At 47.2% G+C, this 23,508-nt stretch overlaps 3 protein-coding genes across 3 annotated transcripts; all 3 read left to right on the plus strand.

Annotated features, from left to right (window-relative positions):
• The first annotated feature begins 3,455 nt into the window (after nucleotides 1-3,455).
• Nucleotides 3,456-3,904, plus strand: BDW43DRAFT_235210 (uncharacterized protein). Its single transcript, XM_032039588.1, has one exon. The coding sequence runs from the start codon at nucleotides 3,503-3,505 to the stop codon at nucleotides 3,737-3,739; it is 237 nt and encodes a 78-aa protein (XP_031894690.1). The 5' UTR covers nucleotides 3,456-3,502; the 3' UTR covers nucleotides 3,740-3,904.
• On the plus strand, nucleotides 3,876-9,377 carry BDW43DRAFT_235225 (uncharacterized protein). Its single transcript, XM_032039589.1, has 5 exons — nucleotides 3,876-3,891; nucleotides 3,949-4,521; nucleotides 4,578-7,529; nucleotides 7,592-7,821; nucleotides 7,871-9,377. The coding sequence occupies exons 2-5, from the start codon at nucleotides 4,069-4,071 to the stop codon at nucleotides 8,778-8,780; spliced, it is 4,545 nt and encodes a 1,514-aa protein (XP_031894691.1). The 5' UTR covers nucleotides 3,876-3,891; nucleotides 3,949-4,068; the 3' UTR covers nucleotides 8,781-9,377.
• A 10,402-nt stretch (nucleotides 9,378-19,779) lies between these two features.
• BDW43DRAFT_316458 (uncharacterized protein) lies at nucleotides 19,780-22,569 on the plus strand (the record flags this gene model as incomplete). Its single annotated transcript, XM_032048306.1, has 2 exons — nucleotides 19,780-20,556; nucleotides 20,611-22,569. The coding sequence occupies 2 exons, from the start codon at nucleotides 19,780-19,782 to the stop codon at nucleotides 22,567-22,569; spliced, it is 2,736 nt and encodes a 911-aa protein (XP_031894692.1).
• Nucleotides 22,570-23,508: the final 939 nt, after the last annotated feature.

Raw genomic sequence — 23,508 nt, forward strand, 5'->3', positions numbered from 1 at the left:
GGACCTGGAGTAATTTAATGCGATAGATCAATGCTCAGTTCTGTCATTTTGCGTCTTGCTATATAGTGTTGGCAACCGACGCCGTATATTAGTCGCTCCTTAAGTAATTTATGCAATTCCTGATGAAACAACTATCATCAGTTACTGTTCTTTCCCTTCACCCTTTACCAAGTCACTGGTGATTCTGCCAATCACTCGTATAATAATTTAAAATTAAAAGTGCCTATGCTGACTTTGAGCCTGGAAGAAACCATCTGGGTCACCTGGATCTTGATCGTGTACCGCATGACATCGTTCCTTCAATCCGATAATACTTGAGAGCGTCCAAGGGGATATAAAATCACGCACTATGGCCACTCGTTTTAGTTTCGCGAAGTACCTTGGTTATCTCCTTTACATTACGGAGTAGTCAAAAAAGGAACGAAAACTCTGCATGTAAAGCTCCGTACATTTACGTACCAGGCGAGCTCTAGCATGTCAACTAGGTAATATAGATACAGGATACTCTAGATAATCTCTCAACATAAATAGATCATATAAAACTCCTATTTTGGGAATCAGGGGCATATTTCAAAGACTTACCTATTGAAACTGAAGGTATAATACTGAAACGCCATCTTCCAAAATTGAACTATGTTAGACCCCTAAAAGGGACTTTGTCCCTGTATATATCATGACTTCAATTGGGCATCTACGAAGCACGAAGTGAGTTCAACATCTAAGTTAAGCTTTAATAAATGCCACTGATCTGGCCTGGGGTAAAAAATTGGAGATCATAATTAGGTACTAGTAAGAGTCTCGGACTTTAAAGTGTGCGTACCTAGTAGACAAAGTTCGCCGACAAAGGAAAATGAGAAGGGAAAAAGATTCAAAAAACAAGATTGAAAGAGAAAAACTTGAAATGAAAAGAGGAGGACATGGCTTTGATCAACATAAGACCTCGTTAACTGTCATTTGGGGGTAATAGTTACATAGTAGTCGAAGCTAATGACTGCTTTTGGTAGATTTAGTCCCTTTCTAAAGCTGCGTAACTATTGATGCTGGAGAAGCCCCCACTTGATGAGACATTCCAATCTTAACACTAAAACATATATCGAGAAATCTATTTCAAGATGCCTCCTGATACATACAACAGGCTCCATCTGTTGGTGTTGTAACCTTAATATAGGTAAATGTACCATCCAATAGGAGAATAGGAGTAACCCTTCTCGGTAGGTATGTGCATACAACCCGTCCCGACTCCTCCAGGTATAACGTAATGTACATACTAACTATGCAGAAGACATGTCTGACCTAATCATGCACTGCCCCCCTTGAGTGGTGCAGATTGCTTATCGTTTGAAAGTTTCCACCTGTCCTTTGTATCGGGGCAAGTTTAGGGGGTACAGAAAAATGCAGATCTATCTTAGGTTTGGGTAGTAGTACACCTTGCACTTGGTTCCCCACAGCAGTTCGCGGCCGATCTGACTGTCTGACGCAAATCCATCACAGCCAACGACTCGAGATCGAGGATCCACATTATATAATCATGGAAGAGCGACGGATTCCGATTGTGTTCAAATTGAACAAGACTCAGCTGACTGGCTCATTGCTTTTAATAATAATAATAGGGGCTAGATGAAAACCAATTAAAGCCTCTGGATGTCGAAGAAGGATTATGATATGGCGGCAAAGGAGGAAGTAAGAAGGGGAAAAAAATTATTGATTGTCGTAGACTACCTTTCTGTGTCGGCTAATTTTGCAAATTGTGATTTGCAACGTACAGTAACTATGGAGTACGGATTACTTGCGAGATAATTAATGTATGCAAAATCTGGCAGGCGGTGCGGCGCGTTTTGCCCAATTCAGGTAACAAATTGATAAGATTATGGCAGTGAGAAAGAAAATTCCTCAGTTTTCTATTATCTTGTGTAAGAAAACCTACGTAGTTGATGACAGGAGCATTGATCATGCCTCGCGTACAAACTTTTTCCCTCTCTTTTTTTACCACAAATTGGGTTCGTCGGAACGATTTCGAGAACAGCTGGCGGGCGATCATCTCTTCTGCTCCGCAACGAGCCAGAGTCCGCAGCAACTACACGCAAGTTGGAGCCACACCATACTCCATTCAGTAGTTAGCTTGAAAAAGGCCAAGACGGGAAAAGGAGAAGGGTGAAAGTAGATAGATGGAAAAGGGGGTGGAAAGAGCATCAAATCATGGAATTCCGATCCCCCCTTATAGAAATGGTTACATCTTACTTTTGGAAGCCAAGTGGGATAGGGATAGCCGTTGGGTATAATTCTGGACTTATGCACTGTCCATGTATGTATGCCTAGATTTTTCTGACGCGAGAACTACAAACAGTTAGGGTAAGGAGGGCCGGAGTACAGAGATGTCTCATGCTTATGGATTAGGGACGGAGAAAGCATGTGCCGTCCAAGACGGCCTTTAGCCTGTTTCAGGCCCCATTCTCCGAGAAAATGCTCTCCCCCCAAATCTAAAGTGGATGACATGTTCTGTTCCATGGAAGCCTTCATTTTTGCAGGATGGCGTATACTCTCCGTAATTCCGTACCCTAAAACCTCACTGCCACTCGAGAGAAGAGATTTACGCGGTATAGAGCACAATAGAAGGGGTGGACAATGGATTATTCACTAACATTCTACATTTTCTTCTACTTTTCGCTAATAACATTCCAGGCTTCTTCTTTCATTCTTTTTGTAGCTTAGTATACATGTTCTTGCTGTATAGTAAGCAGAACGCACAGTAAGAAAAAGACGTCCTTATCCACAACCCACTTGATCTCGTATAACACAGCCTTATAACCTTAAGCCTTGCTCCATTTTAAATTCTTTTTTGAGAATTTCTCCCTAACTGACATGTTGTCCAAATCGGAGGCCCGAAATAACCGCGCGGGATGGCCTCGGTACTCCGTTCCTTATTCTATTAATTGGCATGCGGATATTGGTAAGATGTCAATTAAATCACTTGCCGCTCTGTCGAGCCCGTCCTCCGTCTTCCGTAGACCCTTTAAGGAAAGTTCGCGTAAGTGATTTTTAAGACTCGCCTCTTCCGAAATGCCGAACCCTGAATTCAGTACAGATGGTCCTTGCCACCGATAGTAAGAGTTTGAAGGAGAACCAAATTATGCTGCTTACAGTCCATGGTGAGGCTGGCATCACGGCTCGTGGGAGGTTCCTGCATTCTGCTGGTAAATTACGGTAATCGTTACGGCCGATTCATATCTAGATCCTACGTCAGTGACGGATAATCTACGGAGTAGATATCGATTCAATGTTGGGAAGGAGATGAGGAAGCGATATTTTATAAGCAATTGAATAAAGATAATGGGATTGTACTTCAGAGCAGATATTGGATGTATATGCTTTATGTAGATGAAACACTCATGGAAAATTTGGCATCACTAAAGGTACCACTATGATGATCACTTTCATCTTAATAATTGAAAACTTACGCGTTCTTTGGTTCGGACTTTACCATACCGGACTGGAAACAACGTCCATGCCGCCGATCCGCAGCTTTGCTGCGGCGTATTGGATTGGTAATATACACTCCTCGTTTCCCGGGGCTTCCAAGAGGGAGGGATTGGCAGAGACACTGTCCCTAAGTCCTTCTACTTACTTTCCTTCTTACACTTTCCCCTCTGGAGGATCGATCCTCATCGCCTGGGATTTCTTTAGCGCTTTTCGTCCTGTATATTGTTTCTTCTATGTTATACGCATGGCCTGTTGCGGGTAATCCGACCTTCTCCCCCTCCCCCGTTTGTTCGCCATCCTACTTGCCCCCATCACCGTGTTTGGGACTCTTGGTAACTTAACTCCAATCTTCCCGCTTCCCTTCAGCGCCTCCCGGAGATCTTTTACCACGCTGTCAATCGCGATATACTCGACGTATTCTCCCGCACTGTTTAACCATTCCGCCGTCCTCCGCGCTGAAACTAAACGAAGGATTCGCGAACTGGCTGCGCTATCGTCTTTCGGCTCATTGGAGCGGATGCTCTCCCTCCACCTTCTAAGCACAGAACGGACACACATTGCATGCCCTCTCGAGGGCTAGAAGTAGCCTAAATGGCTTCCGATCATCTCTCCCCGGAGAGCGCCTTGCCTGGGAATGAGGTTCAGGAAGTGAGCAGTAATATCTCCAAGCCGACCCAACGACAACGATGGGCAACCCAGCGGGTTGCGGGCGCCGGAGGTGTGCGGAAACGCGTTTCTATTATGGATCGCTTTAACAAGCGCTCGGAAATGAAGGATGAGAAGCGAAAATCAACATCAAGCAATCTTCCTACTGCAGAGAACCCGAATGCCGAAGGCAATGCAGATGCCAGCAATAGAAGAATATACTTCAATATTCCTATCCCAGAATCAGAAAGAGACGAGGATGGCCACCCCAAGGCGATTTACCCTAGAAACAAAATTCGAACTGCGAAATATACACCGCTGTCTTTCGTGCCAATGAATATTTGGCTCCAGTTCCACAACATCGCGAACATCTATTTCTTGTTCATCATTATCCTTGGGGTATGGTTTACCCCATCTATCGCACAGACACCCTTTAAACTAACAATCATGTTTAGTTCTTCTCGATCTTCGGTGTCGATACTCCCGCCCTTAACACAGTTCCCTTAATCGTCATCGTGGTAGTCACGGCCATTAAAGATGCTATCGAGGATTGGCGGCGTACAGTAGTCGATAATGAAGTCAACAATTCCCCCGTATACCGCTTGGTCGAATGGAACAACGTGAATTCAGTCGAAGACAATGTCTCTCTGTGGCGTCGATTTAAGAAAGCGTGTACTCGGGCGACTATTTGGACATACCGAAAGATCAAAGGCCTGGCTCAAAAAAACAAGAAGCTTCCCGAGCCTGCTGACGAGGATCGGCGTGCATCTTTTATGACTATGGCGACCCCACGGGCATCTATGTATTCTCAACGAGGGGACGGCGGCTTGGCAGACGAAGCTATTCAAATGACCCCGGTTCCATCACCAACGCCCGAGGCGCGTCCAGACTGGCCACTCGCAGCCGAAGAGCACAGTCAGTATCTGCATCCGGACAAAGCGGCTCGAGGCAGTGTCGCGGTGCCGTCCAGTACTGCTACCCCACCAAGAAAGGGCGGGAGTGTCGTGGACACGTCCAAGCAGATAACTGGAAAAGCTAGGTTTAAGCGCGACTTTTGGAAAAGCGTACAAGTGGGGGATTTTGTGCGGCTGTATAACGGAGATCCCGTCCCAGCCGATGTTGTGGTGTTGTCAACCTCCGACCCCGACGGTGCATGTTACGTGGAGACTAAGAGTCTGGACGGTGAAACCAATCTCAAAGTTCGACAAGCTCTCAACTGCGGACGTCAGGTTAGACATGCTAGAGATTGTGAGAGGGCCGAGTTTGTGATTGACAGTGAACCGCCGCATCCCAATTTGTATGCCTATAGCGGTGCGCTACGTTGGGACCAGCGTGATCCTGATTTCCCTGAGGCACCCCGAAAGGAAATGGTGGAACCTATCACGATCAACAATATACTACTACGTGGCTGTTCCCTGCGCAATACCGAATGGGCTCTTGGTGTTGTCCTTTTCACCGGTGATGAGACGAAAATTATGCTGAACTCAGGTGTGACACCCAGTAAGAGGGCTCGCCTTGCTAAGGACCTTAACTGGAACGTTATATACAACTTCATTATATTGTTCTTTATGTGTCTCATCTCTGGAATTGTCAACGGCGTCGCGTGGTCCTCAAGTGATAAATCTCTCAATTACTTCGATTTTGGCTCCTATGGAAGTACTCCGGCAGTCACCGGCATCATCACTTTCTGGGTCGCTCTTATCTTATTCCAGAATTTGGTCCCGATCTCGCTCTATATCTCCCTCGAAATCGTCCGCACGATTCAGGCTGTCTTCATTCATAGTGACGTGTTCATGTACTACGACAAACTGCAGATTTACTGTGTCCCGAAGTCTTGGAACATCTCGGATGACGTCGGGCAAATCGAGTACATCTTTTCAGACAAGACGGGTACCCTGACTCAAAACGTTATGGACTTCAAGAAATGCACTGTTAATGGGGTTTCATATGGCGAAGCGTTTACTGAAGCACAGATCGGCATGGTACGGCGAGAAGGGGGAGACGCTGATGCTGTTGCTGCTAGAGAGCGAGAGAGGATTGCTACCGATACGACTAGAATGCTTGAAATTATACGAAAGATACACGATAATCCCTATCTGCGCGATGAAAGCTTGACTTTCATATCATCAAATTACGTTGCAGATTTGGCAGGCCAGTCAGGTGAATCCCAAAGGAAAGCTACGGAGCATTTTATGCTTGCCCTTGCAGTCTGTCATACTGTAATCACCGAGCATACACCTGGTGATCCTCCGCAGATCGAGTTCAAAGCACAGTCGCCCGATGAGGCGGCTTTGGTCGGCACTGCTCGAGATTGTGGGTTCACCCTTCTTGGGAGATCGGGTGACGACCTTGTATTAAACGTCATGGGCGAAGAGAGGACATATACCGTGCTCAATACTCTTGAATTCAACTCGTCCAGAAAGCGGATGAGTGCGATCATCCGTATGCCTGACGGCCACATACGACTCTTCTGCAAAGGCGCGGATAGTATTATCTATTCACGTTTGGCTCCAGGAAAGCAGCAGGAGCTTAGAAAGAAGACTGCTGAGCATCTTGAAATGTTTGCTCGTGAAGGTTTGCGGACTCTGTGTGTCGCAGATCGTGTACTCAGCGAAGAAGAATACCGGGCCTGGAGTAAGGAACACGACATTGCCGCTGCTGCACTCACCGATCGCGAGGAAAAGCTTGAGCAAGTCTCCAGTAATATAGAACAAGATCTCATGCTTATCGGAGGGACTGCTATTGAAGACAGACTCCAAGATGGCGTTCCCGATACCATCTCTTTGTTGGCAGATGCTGGTATAAAGCTGTGGGTCCTGACTGGCGACAAGGTGGAGACTGCCATAAACATCGGATTCTCATGCAACCTTTTGGATAATGATATGGAATTGATCGTCTTCAATATTCCAGACAATGAACCGCAACGCGCGGCGCAAGAACTTGACCGGCAGTTACAAAGATTTGGAATGACAGGATCCGACGAAGAGCTTCTGGCCGCCCGTCAAGATCATTCGCCACCGGCACCAACACATGCCATAGTTATTGATGGCGAGACCCTCAAGCTGATGCTTGATGATGAACTAAAGCAAAGATTTCTACTATTGTGTAAACAATGCAAGTCTGTCTTATGCTGTCGAGTGAGTCCTGCTCAGAAAGCTGCAGTCGTACGGATGGTCAGGAACGGCCTTGATATCATGGCTCTTTCAATCGGCGATGGTGCCAACGATGTTGCTATGATCCAGGAGGCCGACGTCGGTGTTGGTATCATTGGTGAAGAAGGCCGACAGGCAGCGATGTCCTCTGATTATGCCATTGGACAATTTCGGTTCCTTCAACGGCTTATCCTTGTCCATGGACGATGGTCTTACCGCCGCATGGCGGAGACCATTGCGAACTTCTTCTACAAGGTATGTTCTATTTTCGTATGCCTGTTATGGTATCCATTCGGATTTGACTAACAATTTCCCAGAACTTAGTATGGACGATTGCACTCTTCTGGTATTCAATCTACAATGACTTTGATGGCTCCTACCTCTTTGACTATACCTATATCGTCCTGGTTAACGTGGCGTTCACATCACTGCCCGTCATCCTAATGGGTATTTTTGATCAGGATGTCGACGACAAAGTCTCATTAGCCGTTCCACAACTGTACATGAGAGGTATAGAGCGGAAGGAATGGTCTCAGCTCAAGTTTTGGTAGGTTGCCTAGTGGATTAATTCTTTAGTCCTTGCTAACGCGTTCTAGGCTGTATATGCTCGACGGCTTTTACCAATCCATCATTTGTTTCTACATGCCGTATCTTTTGTACAACTCGGCGACTTTCCAACACTCTAATGGGCTGGATATCAATGACCGGACCCGGATGGGTGTCCTCGTCGCCACTAGCGCGGTCATCGCTAGTAACACTTACATCATGCTGAATTCGTATCGGTGGGATTGGCTGACGACCTTGGTCAATGTTATCAGTACACTCTTGATCTTCCTTTGGACTGGTATCTACTCGTCGGTTTCTGCTTCAGCTCAGTTCTACAAATCCGGCGCCCAGGTTTACGGGGCTTTGTCTTTTTGGGTCGTGCTTCTTCTAACTGTCACGATATGCCTCCTTCCCCGGTTCACGTTCAAAGCCTTCCAGAAGGTGTTCTTTCCCCTGGATGTGGACATTATTCGGGAGCAGGTTACTCAAGGAAAGTTCAAGTTTTTGGATCAGTATGAGGCGTTTGTACCTCCCAAGGCAGCTGCCGCTGCGGCTTCAGGTCAGTTGAGTGATGAATCAGCTGCTTCTTCGGATTTGGGAAAACCAATGCAACCCAGTATGAAACAGGATCCTTTTTCAGACGACCAGCAGATATATGCGGCCTCCGTTGCTCCCACCTCTCGTACCTTTCAAACACATAACCCCCGCAGTCAAAACGGCAGTAATGGGACAAATTATGCGTCCTCCCTCGATACGACCCAACATTACCATGCCCAGCCGGTGGATTATGTCCGCCGCTCGGCCGAACGGACGCGACATTCTTTCGATAGAGTTCGGCATGATTTCGAAGCGAGCGAGTTAACGCGAGTGGAGACGACACTTACAAGTGGCGTTCAAGAGCCTCAAAGTCCCCATAGTCCACTAAAAGCCCCCTACGATCCTCCGTCGCATGCCTCATAAAATTATATCATCTATTTTATACTATATACACTCGATGTTTCTTACGCCCCTTTGTCGGTTTCTTGTCGATGCATCTGATTCTGTTTTGTTTGTGTTCTGCATGACGAGTAATCCCCTTGTTTTCCTGGAGCCCCGCTGTTTATTCCCCTATAGAAGGCGTTCGGTATACAGATTTGGCTGGTGGTTCGGCGCGAATTTCTTCTATCGAAACTTTCCTACATTCATCGGCCTTTTCACTTTTCCTATTTTTATCTTGTGGCGTAATGCCTGTGTCACTTCTTGTACAAAAGCTTTATATTTCCTGTGTGTGAATATGCCCCTGCCATCGCTTACCAATTTTCCCTTTGATCCCTTTTCTCTTTTCTCATATAATCTTGACTGTTATCTCAAAGACCTGGTGAGGGGGACAACCTTCAGCGCGCTTGAAGGAAATGAGGTATGCGTGGTGGAAGGAATTATGGATTTTACGTTTTCTGTTGAAGACCGTCGATGTGAATATCTCTTAGAGAGAACTAGTGTTTATTTGAAAGGAGGCATTCGCCATGAGTGGACTCTATAGTAGTAATATTTATGAGTAACTACAGTACTAAAGTAAGCTATTGAGAAGTGAGATTAATCTGAATCCGGTCTAGCGCACCGAAGGATAAGCGCGTCCTGGCGCGTAAAGTGGATGACGGGCGTTTTCACCGCCTTTCAGGTAAGCCAATGGGATTGGACGCCGACTCACTCCGTTGTATTGCATGCCTTTCCGATGGGCTTTTTCATTTCCCTTTCCTTTTGCTGTCTCTTTGTGTCGTTGCTTGTTTGAGGGCATGGGAAAACACATTATCCCCTGAATCTCTTTAAGAGTTGTGTGCGTTTATACAGTAGTGTTCATTCCTCCTTGTGTTCCCATTACCCAGCGGAAAAGCAAACCCTTTTGTATTCATCTCTTCAGAGCCTAGTTGCCACAGCCATGTTTTTATAGGCCACTGTGGAAGCATATCTTTGAAGTCTGGTTAGGCTAGTGGTGCAGTTTTGTGGGACTCTGCATTCTATATTCGAGCAAAGTAGCCAATCTTTGTCTGTTCCAAAAGGGAATGCTCCGTGAGCTCTTGGTTACAGCAGCGACACATCATAGCTGGATTATTGGACTGTAACCATGGAGTTTATGGATATTGTTGGGTGAGTCACTGAATCGTGCATCCTCAATTTGTCATCGTCCATTGCAGCAATTAAATGTCTATCTGTTTGCAGAGAGCTACAGGCGCTTCCCGACAACGTCCACATCCTATGCCCACGCCAACATGATGATGACCATGCACGCTACGATGAGCCCGAACAGGTAGATGAATCAGGGAGGAAAATTGCAGACTTGGTGGCTGAGGCAGCCACTCGTAGGGAGAAATTCCTATCATGTATGCGCATATTGGCGTACAACGAAGAGGGCGTTGAGGAGCTACAAAGTTGGATCTGGAGAAAGCTGGACGACACCCTCGAAAAATGCGACCTCTGTATCAAGCAGTACTACACGGGAAAGATATGGCTTATGGAACAACTAAAAGAGAACTACGATGATGAAGATATCGAAAAGTTTTCTCGGATGATTGACGAATGCGACATAAAAAGAATAACGAGGAATTTGGCCACAGCAACGGCAAAATTAAAAGAGGTGCCTCCTCAAGAGATCGGGCTTCATGTGTTGGACCGGGCATCTTTGTTGTCTATCTTTGAAAGCTTGAGTTGCGATGCTATGCTTCGCAATGATAGTCTGCTTCAGGAATATTTCGACGAGCCGTTTCGACTCATTCAGACGAAGCGTAGTCTGAAGGTTTCCGATTATATTCCGGCTGTCACCCGCTTCTTGTTTGATGCCAATCAGAGCCGCAGCTTTTGGGCCATCCAGGCTTGGATGCGGTATGCACGGCCTCCCACCAATATGGAATTTGACTGGGCAATCAAAGAAGGGCTTCTAGGCGCACTGAGGTCAGCGTCTCAACAGCCAACCCAGGTGGCTGCCATCCAGCGGCTTTGGCGTGGAATGCAGCTTGTGGTGAAGAGGTTAGACAAGGACCAGATTACCCATCATCTACGCGCCCTTGAAATCGATCCTTGCCGTCTTTCTGTGGAGCATCTCGGAATACAGTCTCCTGGCCTGCGCTTTATCTTGAACACTGTTCAGATATTCCTGGAAAAGGCACCCGGGGATTTTTGGGATGCAATGCAAACCATATCACCTCAAGCTATCGTTGAGCTTGTTTTCTACAATCCCCAGCTAGATGCATTTTTAATGCAAGCTACCGAGGGTGGGCCCTTTGAAAAATCCGCTATGAAGGACATGTTGTCGTGGGTCAATCCATTCATGTCATCGCTGAAGGGTGCCCATCAACCGACAGCATGCAGATCCCTAGTATACCAGCTCCTTGATCGGCTACAGGACTCGCGCTTTCCAAACTTGGCCAGGTATCATTGCTTTCACATTGGTCTGTCGAGTTTACTTTATACACTTCGCAGTTTCACCGATCACGAATCTTCGAGAGGCTCCGTAGCGCGTGTTGTCCTATCAGAAACTATGGGAGTGGTGAGTGCAAACATCGATAGAATCCTTGTGCCTCCCAACTTTGAGATTGAACAGGGACGCCAGCGAGAAATATTGTCGCTGTGCATGGATGTCATTCGTAATACACTAGCCCTCGAGTGCCAATCCCTCAAGAGCGATTATGAAGTCATCTTGCGGTATAATACCCTTCAACATGGTGTAAGCACGTATTCAGCCCCAATCTGGGACGCCGTTGTAAAACACCTTCATGAAGATAATCTGGCCCTTTCGACATCTGCTCTGCTAGGGATATTACCGCTGGTCGGTCTGGAGAAATTCTCCACAAAAGGGGGAGCCAGTCAAGAGAAGACACACTTCAATATGATCTACGGCCATCTTACCCATCTCTCATGCCAAATAATTGAGCGTCTCTCAGATTTTAGACCGGAACATCTCGACGAGCTCTTCAAAAGCCAAGATACTAGTAGTGCTCTGATTTCCGCTCTTTTCGCCGCTGATCTCAACACTTACCAAGCTGCAGTTGATCTGATAAAAAATGTTAGTGGACAGTCTGCTCGAAGGGATGCCATTTCCCATCTCTTACAGTCATTCTTTACTACGACGATGTACGGCCTCAGCTGGTCTTTCCGACGTATTTCAAACATGAAAACATTTGCCTCTGCCCCGAGGATGATTCATACAGGAACGGACATTTTGGAAATTCTTTGTGACAGCCAGACTGGTATGCTTAGAACTCGCAAGCTAGTTGATCGCAGAGAGATCCTTTCTCTTCAAAAGCTATGGGAGTATCTGTGGCAAGCTTTGACAACGATATTCGATGAAACTGAATCGTGGCATCTCAGGGGCAATGACAGAATGGTGATGTTGGAATTCTGTCGTGATAGTATCCAGTTCGCCGATTTTCTTTTCGATCAATATGGTGTCTTTCTGAGCGCCGTTGTCGACGCGGATCCCAACCAAGAGACCTCTGCGCGCGAAAATTTCCTTAAGCCTCCGACCGCGACCATGAGCACAATGGTCAAATGGCTCCGACTGAAGGACGAATATCTGGCTACCACCCTGGTTGGCCTTGTTGCCAAGCTTCTCCGCCGTCTAGGGGAGCTCAGCGTTACGACGGTGAAAGAAGATGCTCTCATTTATATTGAGGGTGTTGCAGTTAAGTCTACCGTCAAGACTATATTGACTTTACGGGAGAAGGCAGAGCTTGTTCGAGCCTTAGAAGCTTACTACAAGAAGCCTGTTGTTACCGCATCAACTGCCAGCCTAAAGAAACAGAGCTCCATCACGGCATTTGCTAAACCTGCGGAGCTTTCAACTACTCCAAGCCCTTCAAAGACGCCGGATGAGTTCGATGACAATGTCCCAGATGATGTCCTTTTGCAGTTGTCTCGATCTGTGGAACTAAACAAGGAAAGAGTCGCTGCCGAAGCAAAGAAGAAGGCTGAGAAAGCAGCGAAAGCTCTTCCGGCGATATCTAAGCCGGCCCCAGCGCCACTGAAACCCAATGTAACCATCCAAGCTTTCCGTGAAAAGCGCGAACGTGAACGAGAGGCCAAAAAGAAGCGTGATATGGCCGAGCTTGCCCGTCTGAAGAAAAGTCTTCCGGTACATGGCGTTGCTGAACAAACCGCAGAACAAGGTTCTGGACTCAGTGGTATCGGAGTCAAGGGCAAGGACCATACGCCTGCCGATAGTATGATGGTCTCCTCAGGGTCGGAGTCTGAATCGGAGAGTGAAGACGAACTTGACAGAGAGCTGTTCGGCCCGAAAAGTGGGTCAAAACCTGATGCTGTCAAGGCCTATGAAGAAAGCAAGAGACAGTCACTTAAACAGCGGGGTCCTGTCAAGAAGATCAAGCAAGTGCGCTCCGCGAAGGATATGCGAGCACGGTTGGCTCCCGACCTTTCTTCACTACATCGGACCATACTATCTTGGGATTTCTTCGCAAACGGCGATCTTCCACCCAACTCGGGTCGTACGGATTATAGTTTGATTTCTAACACATTTAGAGACCCTATCGAGTATCAAAGGACTTTCGAGCCACTTCTGATACTAGAGGCGTGGCAAGGTTTCCAATCCTCGAAAGAAGAGGGTAACTTCAAACCATTTGAGGTTAAGGTCGCGACGCGACTGTCAGTGGACTCCTTCATGGAAGTTGGCGCATCCATGCCAGCCCTTGAGGTCAAAGACTACGGCATTGGCGAAGCAGATATTGTCTTGCTCTCAAAGGCAAACTCACCGGCAACTAATTCATCTGCCCCTCATTGTCTTGCTCGGGTCGCTGGGATAAAAAAGAAGAAGGGAATTGTGGAAATTGCCTATCGAGTCAACCCCGGCAACCCATTTATCAATTCCCTTGCGCCAGGATCAGAGATTTGGGGCGCCAAGATCACGTCGTTAACCCCTCTGGAGCGTGAATTCGGTGCTCTCATGGCTTTGCAATACTATGATCTTTGCGAGGAAGTCGTGAAGGCCAAACCGTCCCCGCTTCTTAATTATTCAGAGGCAACCTTGAACCCAATTGCTGAGAACTACAATGTCAATCCTGCCCAAGCAAAGGCGATCAAGTCCGCCCTAGACAATGATGCTTTCACACTTATTCAAGGTCCTCCCGGCTCTGGAAAGACAAAGACAATCGTTGCCCTTGTGGGAGCTCTGTTGAGTGGCACCCTTGGTGCTCAAGGTGTAACTATCTCGCGGCCCACAGGAATCGGTAACGCCAAACCTCCCCCAAGGACAACCACGTCAAAGAAGTTGCTCGTGTGTGCTCCTAGCAATGCCGCTGTTGACGAATTAGTCATGAGATTCAAGCAAGGCGTTAAGACGATTAATGGTCGCCAGGAGAAGCTATCAGTCATTCGATTGGGAAGAAGCGATGCCATAAATTCTAACGTCCTTGACGTTACTCTAGATGAACTGGTTAATGCAAGATTGAATCACACATCACGCAACGACTTGGGTGAAAGAGATCTACAGAAAATTTATATGGAGCACAAAGCAGCCGATACTGCTTTCAAAGAAACTCGTTCCAAGTTGGACCAATGCCGAGCTCAGGGTTTGCCTGCTCCTGTTGAACTAGAGCGGGAATTCGAACTACTCAAAAAGAAGAAAACGCAACTGAGTCAGGAGATTGACAACGCCCGCGACAAAAACCATTCAGCGGCGCGTGACGCCGATTTGACTAGACGAAGGATACAACAAGAGATAATTGATGGCGCCCATGTTATTTGCGCCACTCTCAGCGGAAGTGGCCACGAGATGTTCCAGAATCTGAGTATTGAATTCGAGACCGTCATCATTGACGAAGCTGCACAGTCGATTGAACTGAGCGCTCTCATCCCGCTCAAATACGGATGCTCCAAATGCATTCTTGTCGGAGATCCAAAACAATTGCCGCCCACAGTTCTGTCAAAAGTCGCCTCGAAGTTCCAGTATGAACAGAGTCTGTTCGTCAGGATGCAATCCAATCACCCTAGGGATGTGCACCTGCTAGATATCCAATATCGTATGCATCCAGAAATTAGTGCGTACCCACGCAATGCCTTCTATGATGGTAAGCTGCAAGACGGCCCTGACATGGCGCGGCTTCGCACTCGTCCATGGCATCAAAGCGAACTTCTTAGTCCATATCGGTTTTTCGACGTACAAGGTCTTCATCAAAGTGCTGCAAAGGGTCACTCCCTGGTCAACATGGCGGAACTTCGGGTTGCCATGCAACTGTACGAGCGCTTGGTCTCGGATTTCCAGGGTTTCGATTTTGCGGGTAAAATCGGCATCATTACTCCTTACAAAGGCCAACTAAGACAGTTGAAAACACATTTTGCTGCGAAATATGGAAACGCAATCTTCAGCATGATCGATTTCAACACTACAGATGCCTTCCAGGGAAGGGAAAGTGAAGTTATCATCTTCTCATGCGTCAGAGCCTCGAATAAGGGAATTGGTTTCTTGTCCGACATTCGTCGTATGAATGTTGGTTTGACGCGTGCCAAGTCGTCACTTTGGGTTCTCGGAAATTCACAGTCCCTGGTGCAGGGAGAGTTCTGGAATGGCCTTATCAAGGACGCTCGCCGTCGAAATGTTTACACTGAGGGTGATGTTTTGAAGATTCTTCAGCGGCCCCAGTTCTCTGGTTACAAGAATGTCGACATGCTTGACGCGAATGCATCGGAGCCAACGAACCCTTTCTTTGACACTCAAAATGACCCTGTTTCTCGGTCGTCTTCTGATCCTCGTGATGACCCCTCAATAGAGTCTCCCTATCCTACGAGTGCGTCTGGGCAGGAGACTCCTTTCGTCCCTCTGCCTGAGGGGCCATCGGGAGGTGCCAACGGCTTAGATGATAACCGCGTCTGCGGGTATTGTGGCAGCTTCTCTCACATGACCCATAATTGCGACAACACTGATGCGAAGGAAGCGGCTCGAGGCAACTGCTACAGATGCGGGCAGCCCGGACATACGCGTGCGGTTTGTTCTTTGGAGCGTTGCCTAGAATGCGGCGAGGTCGGACATGTTGCTCGCGACTGCAGGTCTACAAAAGTTTTATCAAAACAAGAGAAACAGCGGATCGCGCGGGACGAATTCCATCATTCCCAGATGCAAAAGCAAAGGACAGAACGCCAAAGAGCCAGACAACTTGGAGGGCACGATCCTAAAGTGCCTGTCATCCAGGTTCCATCTGGATCCAGTGAGAAAACGTCCGAACAGCCCAAGGCAGACAGCAGAGGCGCAGCTAAGCGCAAGCACACTGATTCACCGTCTTCTGATGCTGTGAAGCCCGCCAAGCGTAAACAAGAACAAATCACGCCGCCAACAGCTCCTAAAAATCCGCGACGGAAGATTGATGCTAATGTTCCCCCGAACACAGAGGTTGGCCGCTCCCTTCATATTCTCATTTGACTCTGCTGACTAGTCTTTCAGGATTTGGTTAAGCCGTCACGAGAGGGGCCGGCGTATGCGCCCATTAATCACAATAAGCCTCCAAGTGGTCCCGGGGCGGGAGCTGGTACAGCAAAAGTATGTGGTGGTATCTTTGCTATGGACAGTTTATTGAATCACTTGCTAACTTAGCCCCCTATATAGCCTCCTCCACGGCCTCCACAGCGGACCGGAAATGGGGCCAGGCCCCCTCCACCAATGCGAAAAAAGAAAGAAGCCGATCCATTTATCAGGCCGAAGCGAAGATAGGTTGTCGAACGGATGCAGCATATTATTTAGTGCATTGCGTTCCATTTGGGTGTTTCGTACTTCTGTCTTACAGCAGACACATCACATATATCTTAAGCCATCACATTGATCTACAAAACGACGAGACACGGTCGTGCCTGTCTCTGACATGCATATGAGCGCTTATATCATTTTTTCCATATTTGGTTCTTGTGCATTTTCACCTACCTTTCTTCTTAACTCATGTATATGCCATTCTCATCGCATCTCTCTCTCTCATCTCTTGGCTCACGGCAAGGAGTTGCGCTGACAATGCGTTCTCTCTATGAAGACACCAGATTTGGGGGGTTCTTAACAATGCCGGGTTTTTGAGGTCGGAAGCATTACGTGGCGTTGGATTCTATTTCTATTCAAATTCTGCTCCGAGATAGTATATGTATTACAGAGGGCTGAAGATCTTTTATTCAGTGAATATACCCTTAGAAACAGGTGATCTGGGAGGGTTGCTGCATTGACTCATAAGATTATATTTTTGGTTGTATCTACACTTCCTCATATTAAACAGCCTTAATACAGGGCTCAAAACGCTTGATGTACTCAATTGTGCAGATAAAGGTTCCGAGTCTCTTTTGCTGAAAACACTCCTGGTTCTACTATGACTTTTACAGTGGTACTTTCTTGTTTGGTCAGTTTCCTGTAGACCCAGGAAAGACTATTTAATGCATGGTCAAGGTTGATGGAGGCCAAAGCCCCGAGACATATCAGTTGATCACATATCCATTCCAAGTTTTACCTCATATTTAACCGTTAGGCCCAGCTTACGCCACCTTTGGGCACGCAAGGTCTAGAAATGGATGGTTCCGAGAAATGCGAGATTAATCTAGAATATTGCCACCATATCTTATACGATCTCACTAACCCTAAATACCTAAAATGGACGAGTGAACATTTATGACTTTCAGATGGATCAAATCAACCCCTTGCCAAAGTCGCTGCAGCGGTCCGCTGGGTTGCAGTGATGTCGTTAGCATTGCTTAAGGATGCTAAGCCGGGGGGTTACAGGTGTTCTTCCCTTCGCACGATCGGAGAATAAAGGCTCAGGCGTAAGGTATGATGGAAGGCACATACACGAAGTAGATGGACGAATGCTCCTTCATACTTGAATGACATGACTTCGTACCAGTTCTCGCGATGCCCTATGGAACTCCATGATCCTTGTTCATGCAAGGGGGTGGAGAAGCTGTGTTCTCCCTGTCTGGTTTTTTGATCCTTTCCATTCCGTATCTCGGCTGGAATCTTGACGAAGGGACGCTAATTAAATCTACAGAGGCTCCTCCTTTGTTTCTTTCACTCTCTTTCCTTGGTTCCTTCCTCCCTGTCGGGTTTGGCCATCATGGTGCAACACGAGGTGACGCAGTGTGACTCTTGCAGATTGACTGAGGAGCGACCGTGCAGATAGTCTAGATACACCTAGTTGTTCTTCAAGCCTGTTGTGGGTTGTAGGACGATGGGTATATCACAGTAGTACTTAGGGCTAGGATTCGGGACCCAATGGAGACACCGATAGAACCAGGGACTTTTGGTTGGGTCTTTGGCGGTCCAGAGTAACAACTAATAATAATAGTAGGTAACCATTATAGTTACGTATAGTAATAGCTACTGCCTTTCTACCTACTAGATATCTATCTATTATTATCATCGAATTGGTTCATTTGGGGGAGGTCGGTAAGGGCTCGGCCGCGACTATTTTCGTAAGCCTCCTAGAAGCGCAAATAGTCAATATTAATAAGTTTGTGACCTGTCAAGTCAGAAAGTCCCCGTTCATCGTACAAACAAATTCCACAGTGGCGGGATCAACTGTGCATCTATCACATTGGTATAGTCAATTTCTGATCTGCAATTGCCACTACTGACTCGGTGGCTTCTCAAATCCCCGTCTCACTCTGAGACTTCGATCCTTACGTGCGTTTTTCTTTTTCTTTTCCTTTCTTTTCGGTGATTGATCCCTATTCATAGAGGGTCACTCACGCCTTTAGCATCATGATCAGGGCGTATCCTGCGTTCTTCAAAGGGGGCTCGTTTTAGTTCACACTTCAATGAACCCCCTCTAGGAGGAGATAGGACATCCCTTGCTTTTTTTTAACAGTTCTATTCATCTGAAAAAGACGTCACCGGGGGGAGAAGACACTCACTAACTAATGCTGCACTCGTACCGTGGATTCTCACGATATAGTCGCGACCCATTTTTCTTTGTTTACTTGCCGAGTAGAAGCCCCGACCAATTGCTTCGAGAAAAGTTGCAAAGAGGGCCAACTAACCAGGATCGATAGTGTGGGACCCATTTGTTTGGGGACGAAATTCCGTCGCTCTTGACAGGATCATCCTCCGAGCAAATAGTTTCGCACAACTCGATGGGGCATCGGTCTGTCATTCGCGCCACCTGAAGCTCGATCGAACTACTAGCACGGACGGATCGTCCATCAACGTTTTTTGTTATTCTAATTATTTCATTTTCTCCTGCCTCCCCTGCGGTGTTCCTTTCCTGTTCTGTCAGGAATGGCTCCACTAGCCTTGCTTGCTGACGCCTAACTGGGGGACTATCTTCCCTCCTCTCGGCCCTTGGTGCCTGTGGAATCCTAGCATGGCGGAATGGCATTACTTAGATTCAACTCTATCTCTCAATCTATCGAGAACGAGGACGGCTCTTCATTCGACCATGTCCGGGTGGTCGCATTCAGAAACTGGACTGGATGCTCCCGTCTATGTAGGGTCGTGACAGGCCCAGATGTTGAGGGAAATCTCTTTAAAGAAAGGACCGCTCCCTGCGGTTCGTCTTCCTTGAATGTAGGTTGATATCCTGTTACTTTCCCCTCATGGATCTCGATTATCAATTAATTTCTTGTACATACATACATTTTGATTAGGCTTTTTCGCCTCACACTCATTTGTCTCTCTCTGTCTCTCTCTCTCTTCTCTGTCTTTTTCTGTCTTTCTCTGTCAAGTCTCTTCTCTTTGTTTGATACCCCAATTGTTGATCTCATCTTCTATCTACATACGTCATTCCTTCTTCTATGTTCCTTTCATGTCACTGATCTTTCTTATTCAAGTATTCAATACTCCCTCTTTCTCTCCTTATCGACTCATATGCCAGTTAGTCGGTCTTAGATTCACATACAACTGAGACCTAGGCGACAAATCGACAGGAAAACATCAACGAGAACTCAATTGCACCGAATCCAATAGTACCAACCCTGCCGCCCCGGTCCTCAATTGTCTAAACTCGGTCAACTCACCATGTCCACCATCCCAGCGGGGTACATTCAGCCTCCAGGATTGTCAAATATCCAGCCGAGGACCGAACATGTCCCCGACCTTGTACAGTTCTTCCAGGCGCAGGAATCACTATCAAGCGGATCTTCGCAATCTGGCGGTGCTCGTGAGATCTTTAAAGCGGGCCAGCGGCGCTTGCGACAGCTAGCTCAGCGCCCCAGAAGGGGTAATGACCCCCAAACCAAAACCGAAGAAGCATCTCGTCAGCTGCTAGCGCTCCAGCAAGAGGGGTTCTTGCCTATATCACTACCTGCTCCCAAGACCAAGAAATCTGCTCCTAAACGAAGCATCGATTCTACGGTATCTTCTTCCTTATCAACTTCCAATCACAGCTTCCAATCGAGCTCTAGAAGGGAGGTGGAAAGCATTGGACAGCCTTGGCTGGAGAGTTCCCTTCAAAGGCTAGATACGCGTGAAACAAAGGGCAGCCGTCTGTCTTCGCTTGATCTACGTGATTTTACATCATTGATTGACGCTGCAGGGCCTCATCCTCCTCGTCTTGAGGATGTGACCCCTCCGCCATATCAACCTTCAGCCCAGTTGAACAATCCTCCGAAGGACAACCGTGATTCGCAAGATCATTCTTTTAATCCTGAAACTAGAAATATTTCGACTTCCAGTGTTAGCGAACCGGTAGATGAGATAGAAGCTTTGCCAAAGTTCCCAGATATTCCGGATCGGACAAGCAGTCATCACGCGAAGATGTCTGTCAGTATTATCTCTTCAGACAACAAACAACAGGTAAGCCCTGGTCATCCAGTAAACATGCTATACGCAATACTGATTTGAACGAAGTTGAACCCCGAACAGTCAGAGGCACTCAAACTAAGAGAACACAAGGATGTCCCCGAAGCAGCAGGCAGAAGGTCCCCTCTAACCAATGCCCCAAATACCATCCCAAGTCACTCAAATCCAGCTGTACAAACTCTGAAGCTCTTTCCTGACACCACCCCTCCACGCATGCCGAATAAAGGAGCCCTGCGCATATCGAATGGCTGCCCATCCCCTGCCATGGGGTCCTTACAACCCACCCCAGCGCAGCAAAGTTCCTCCGCCGCTAGCACTCCACAGAGCGATGGGAAAACCAAACCTGCATCTAGGACTTCAGGCTGTGATGATGAATTTGAAAAGCCTAGCCGTATGGGTCATGTGCCCCAAATGCAGCCTGCAAGCCTAAACAAAAGTACTGTGTCGAATCCAGGACATGAGAAGCTCTCCGTAGCTAGGAACAGCCGCCGCCCGGCATCGTTACCCATGGGCGCAATTGATGCATTCCCTCTTCCAGCACCTATGAGACCTTTGCCTGCACTGCCGGAAGGAGTTGCAGGGATTCGTCCTATTCATGGACACGAGGCTCATACCAGTAGAAAAAGTCCTCAAGTCGTCCAAAGGCAGCAAGACTCTCAGCTACCACCACGCTCTACAGAAGACGGTCCCAAGGGTAGCTCTGTGAAGAGAGTCAACCATGTATCAATACCGGGTCGGACTGCATCGGATACTACCAACCCCGGAATAGCAAAGGATCGGGGGCATGAACTCTCCAAGGCAGACACATCGAGCCCAGCTATACCTGTCCCTTCTGTAAGGGATGTTCAGAGCCGAGCTGAAAGGGTTTGTGCGCTGAAGAAGAAGGACATGTCAGCGAGTCGAATTTATTTGAAAGACTCGGACAGCCGCCCACTTGAAAGGGGGCGATCTCTTTCCTCGAGACTCTCTGAAAGGACCTCATCAGAAAAGTATGGTGAAGCGACAGTTGCTCCACGGGACCGCGATGAGGGAGCCCACAACCGATGTGAAAGGGGACTTGCGGATACCCATTCGCCCCCACTTTCCCCTGTATCGTGGAATTCTCCTGAGCCATCAACTGAAGCCCACGCGACTGGCAATAATGGCAGCTCGCTCGATTGGGCTCACGCCACATCATTCGACACCCGCGGGCATTCATCGCTACCTGCCTCGAAAAGAAACTCTCATTGTTACCCAAGCGGGGGTGCACGAAGCACAAGCGTTCTAGGCGAGAGGCTAAACAATGAACTTGACCTTTTCGAACGCTCCGCAACCCCTCTCGCATCCTCAGAAGATGAAGCTGTGGATTTTGGCTCGCACAAGCAACAGCCACACCCCATTTCTAGCAGGCGACGACAACCTAGGTTAGCATCCATTGAGGTTGGTGAGCCTGCCACACACAAAACGCGTCATACAAAGAAGCCGTCATCCTACGATTACTCCCGGCCCATAACGCCTCGAAACCGCAGAAGCCATGGCTTAGAGAAAGCTTCCCCTCAGTCACCATACTACTATCACGAAAAACGAGGCAGCCGCCATCGCCCCTCTTACGTTCGGGAGCTTGAAAAGCGCATTGCGCATCTCGAGCATCAAAACAAGACCCTTCAAGCTGCTCTTCTTGCGGCTTTAGATGTGGGAGGCAAACAGAACGTAGAAGGCCTCCTTGGAGGATCGTCCACCTCACTCTCTACTACCCCGACTGGTAGATCCTTCTCATCTATGACGAACACATCCTCTAGCCCTGGTTCCCATGTCATGAGGAACGAGCGGGCTGCACGCAGACGCCAGCCTCCGTACCGTCCAGAGACTTGGATTGCCAGCCCAGGCTCCAGCCAGCGGAGTAGCTATGGGTCGGAAGCAAGTGCTGACATCCGAGAGCTGGAAAACATGATTGAGGATTTTGATTTTGGTTGGGTGTCGGATCAATCGAATCCTGAGAGCACACAAAAACTCAAGATAAGGGCTTAATGTACTTTCTTATTCGTTAGGGTCGAAATATTCAATGTATAAATTCTGCATTCCTTTTTGAAGTAGTGTATTCTGTACTTGTTCAAGACCTAGATATCGCTGTAGATGTTGTGTTGCCTGCTATGGTAATAATATGCAATGTCACAAACTTAAGAGGTTATACCAATGACGAGCAAGAGACAAGAGAAGGACAGCTACAAAGATAACTATAGTCGTAGAATAGATGGAACTAAAACCAGGAGCCGTCTAGTGTAAGTTAAAAATATAAAATCAATCTTTCCCAGACTGTCCCGCTTTCACTTGCGAAGATAGGGTAGGGTACGGCAGGCTATTACCGAAGAAGCACTTAATCTATAGAAGTACTGTAGTAGATATAGTGGAAATAATCTTTTTTTTCAACTAGCTAATTAATAAATTACTAATAATCTATCATCTTTACTAACAAAGCTTTGATTTGCTTGGTAAATCAGATATTTTCGATTGTTGCGGAGCGTCGGTAATATCTTGAACTGAGAGTTTATTTACATGCTAATATCTAGATATAATTACGACGAGCTTAACAGCATATACCAGCGGCGACCAACGTGCAATGCCTCAAGACAAGGAAAGGATAGTTCAACTATACTTTAGAAGTCATACCACTCTAAAATATATCATTGTGCTCCAAATTATTCTCTACCAAGCTACCCCGATGCCCACCTATCTGTATGTTTTTTGCTCAAGACCTTATATCTATGGTTCATTGTTGCTTGTGTGTTTACGTTTACAGCGATATGGCCATAACTTGCGAGCACTGGTTCTTATTGCTGTCCAGGCATGTACTAGATAGATATTAAAAAGTAGCTTTAAAAATGTCCAACTTTTGTGAAGTCAATCACTGCTCCGGTGCCGGCTTAAACAACAGAGGTTCAAAGACTTATACCGGATAATTTGGAAGCT

This window comes from Aspergillus alliaceus (genome assembly GCF_009176365.1).
Source record: "Aspergillus alliaceus strain CBS 536.65 unplaced genomic scaffold BDW43scaffold_75, whole genome shotgun sequence".
Lineage (NCBI taxonomy): Eukaryota > Fungi > Ascomycota > Eurotiomycetes > Eurotiales > Aspergillaceae > Aspergillus > Aspergillus alliaceus.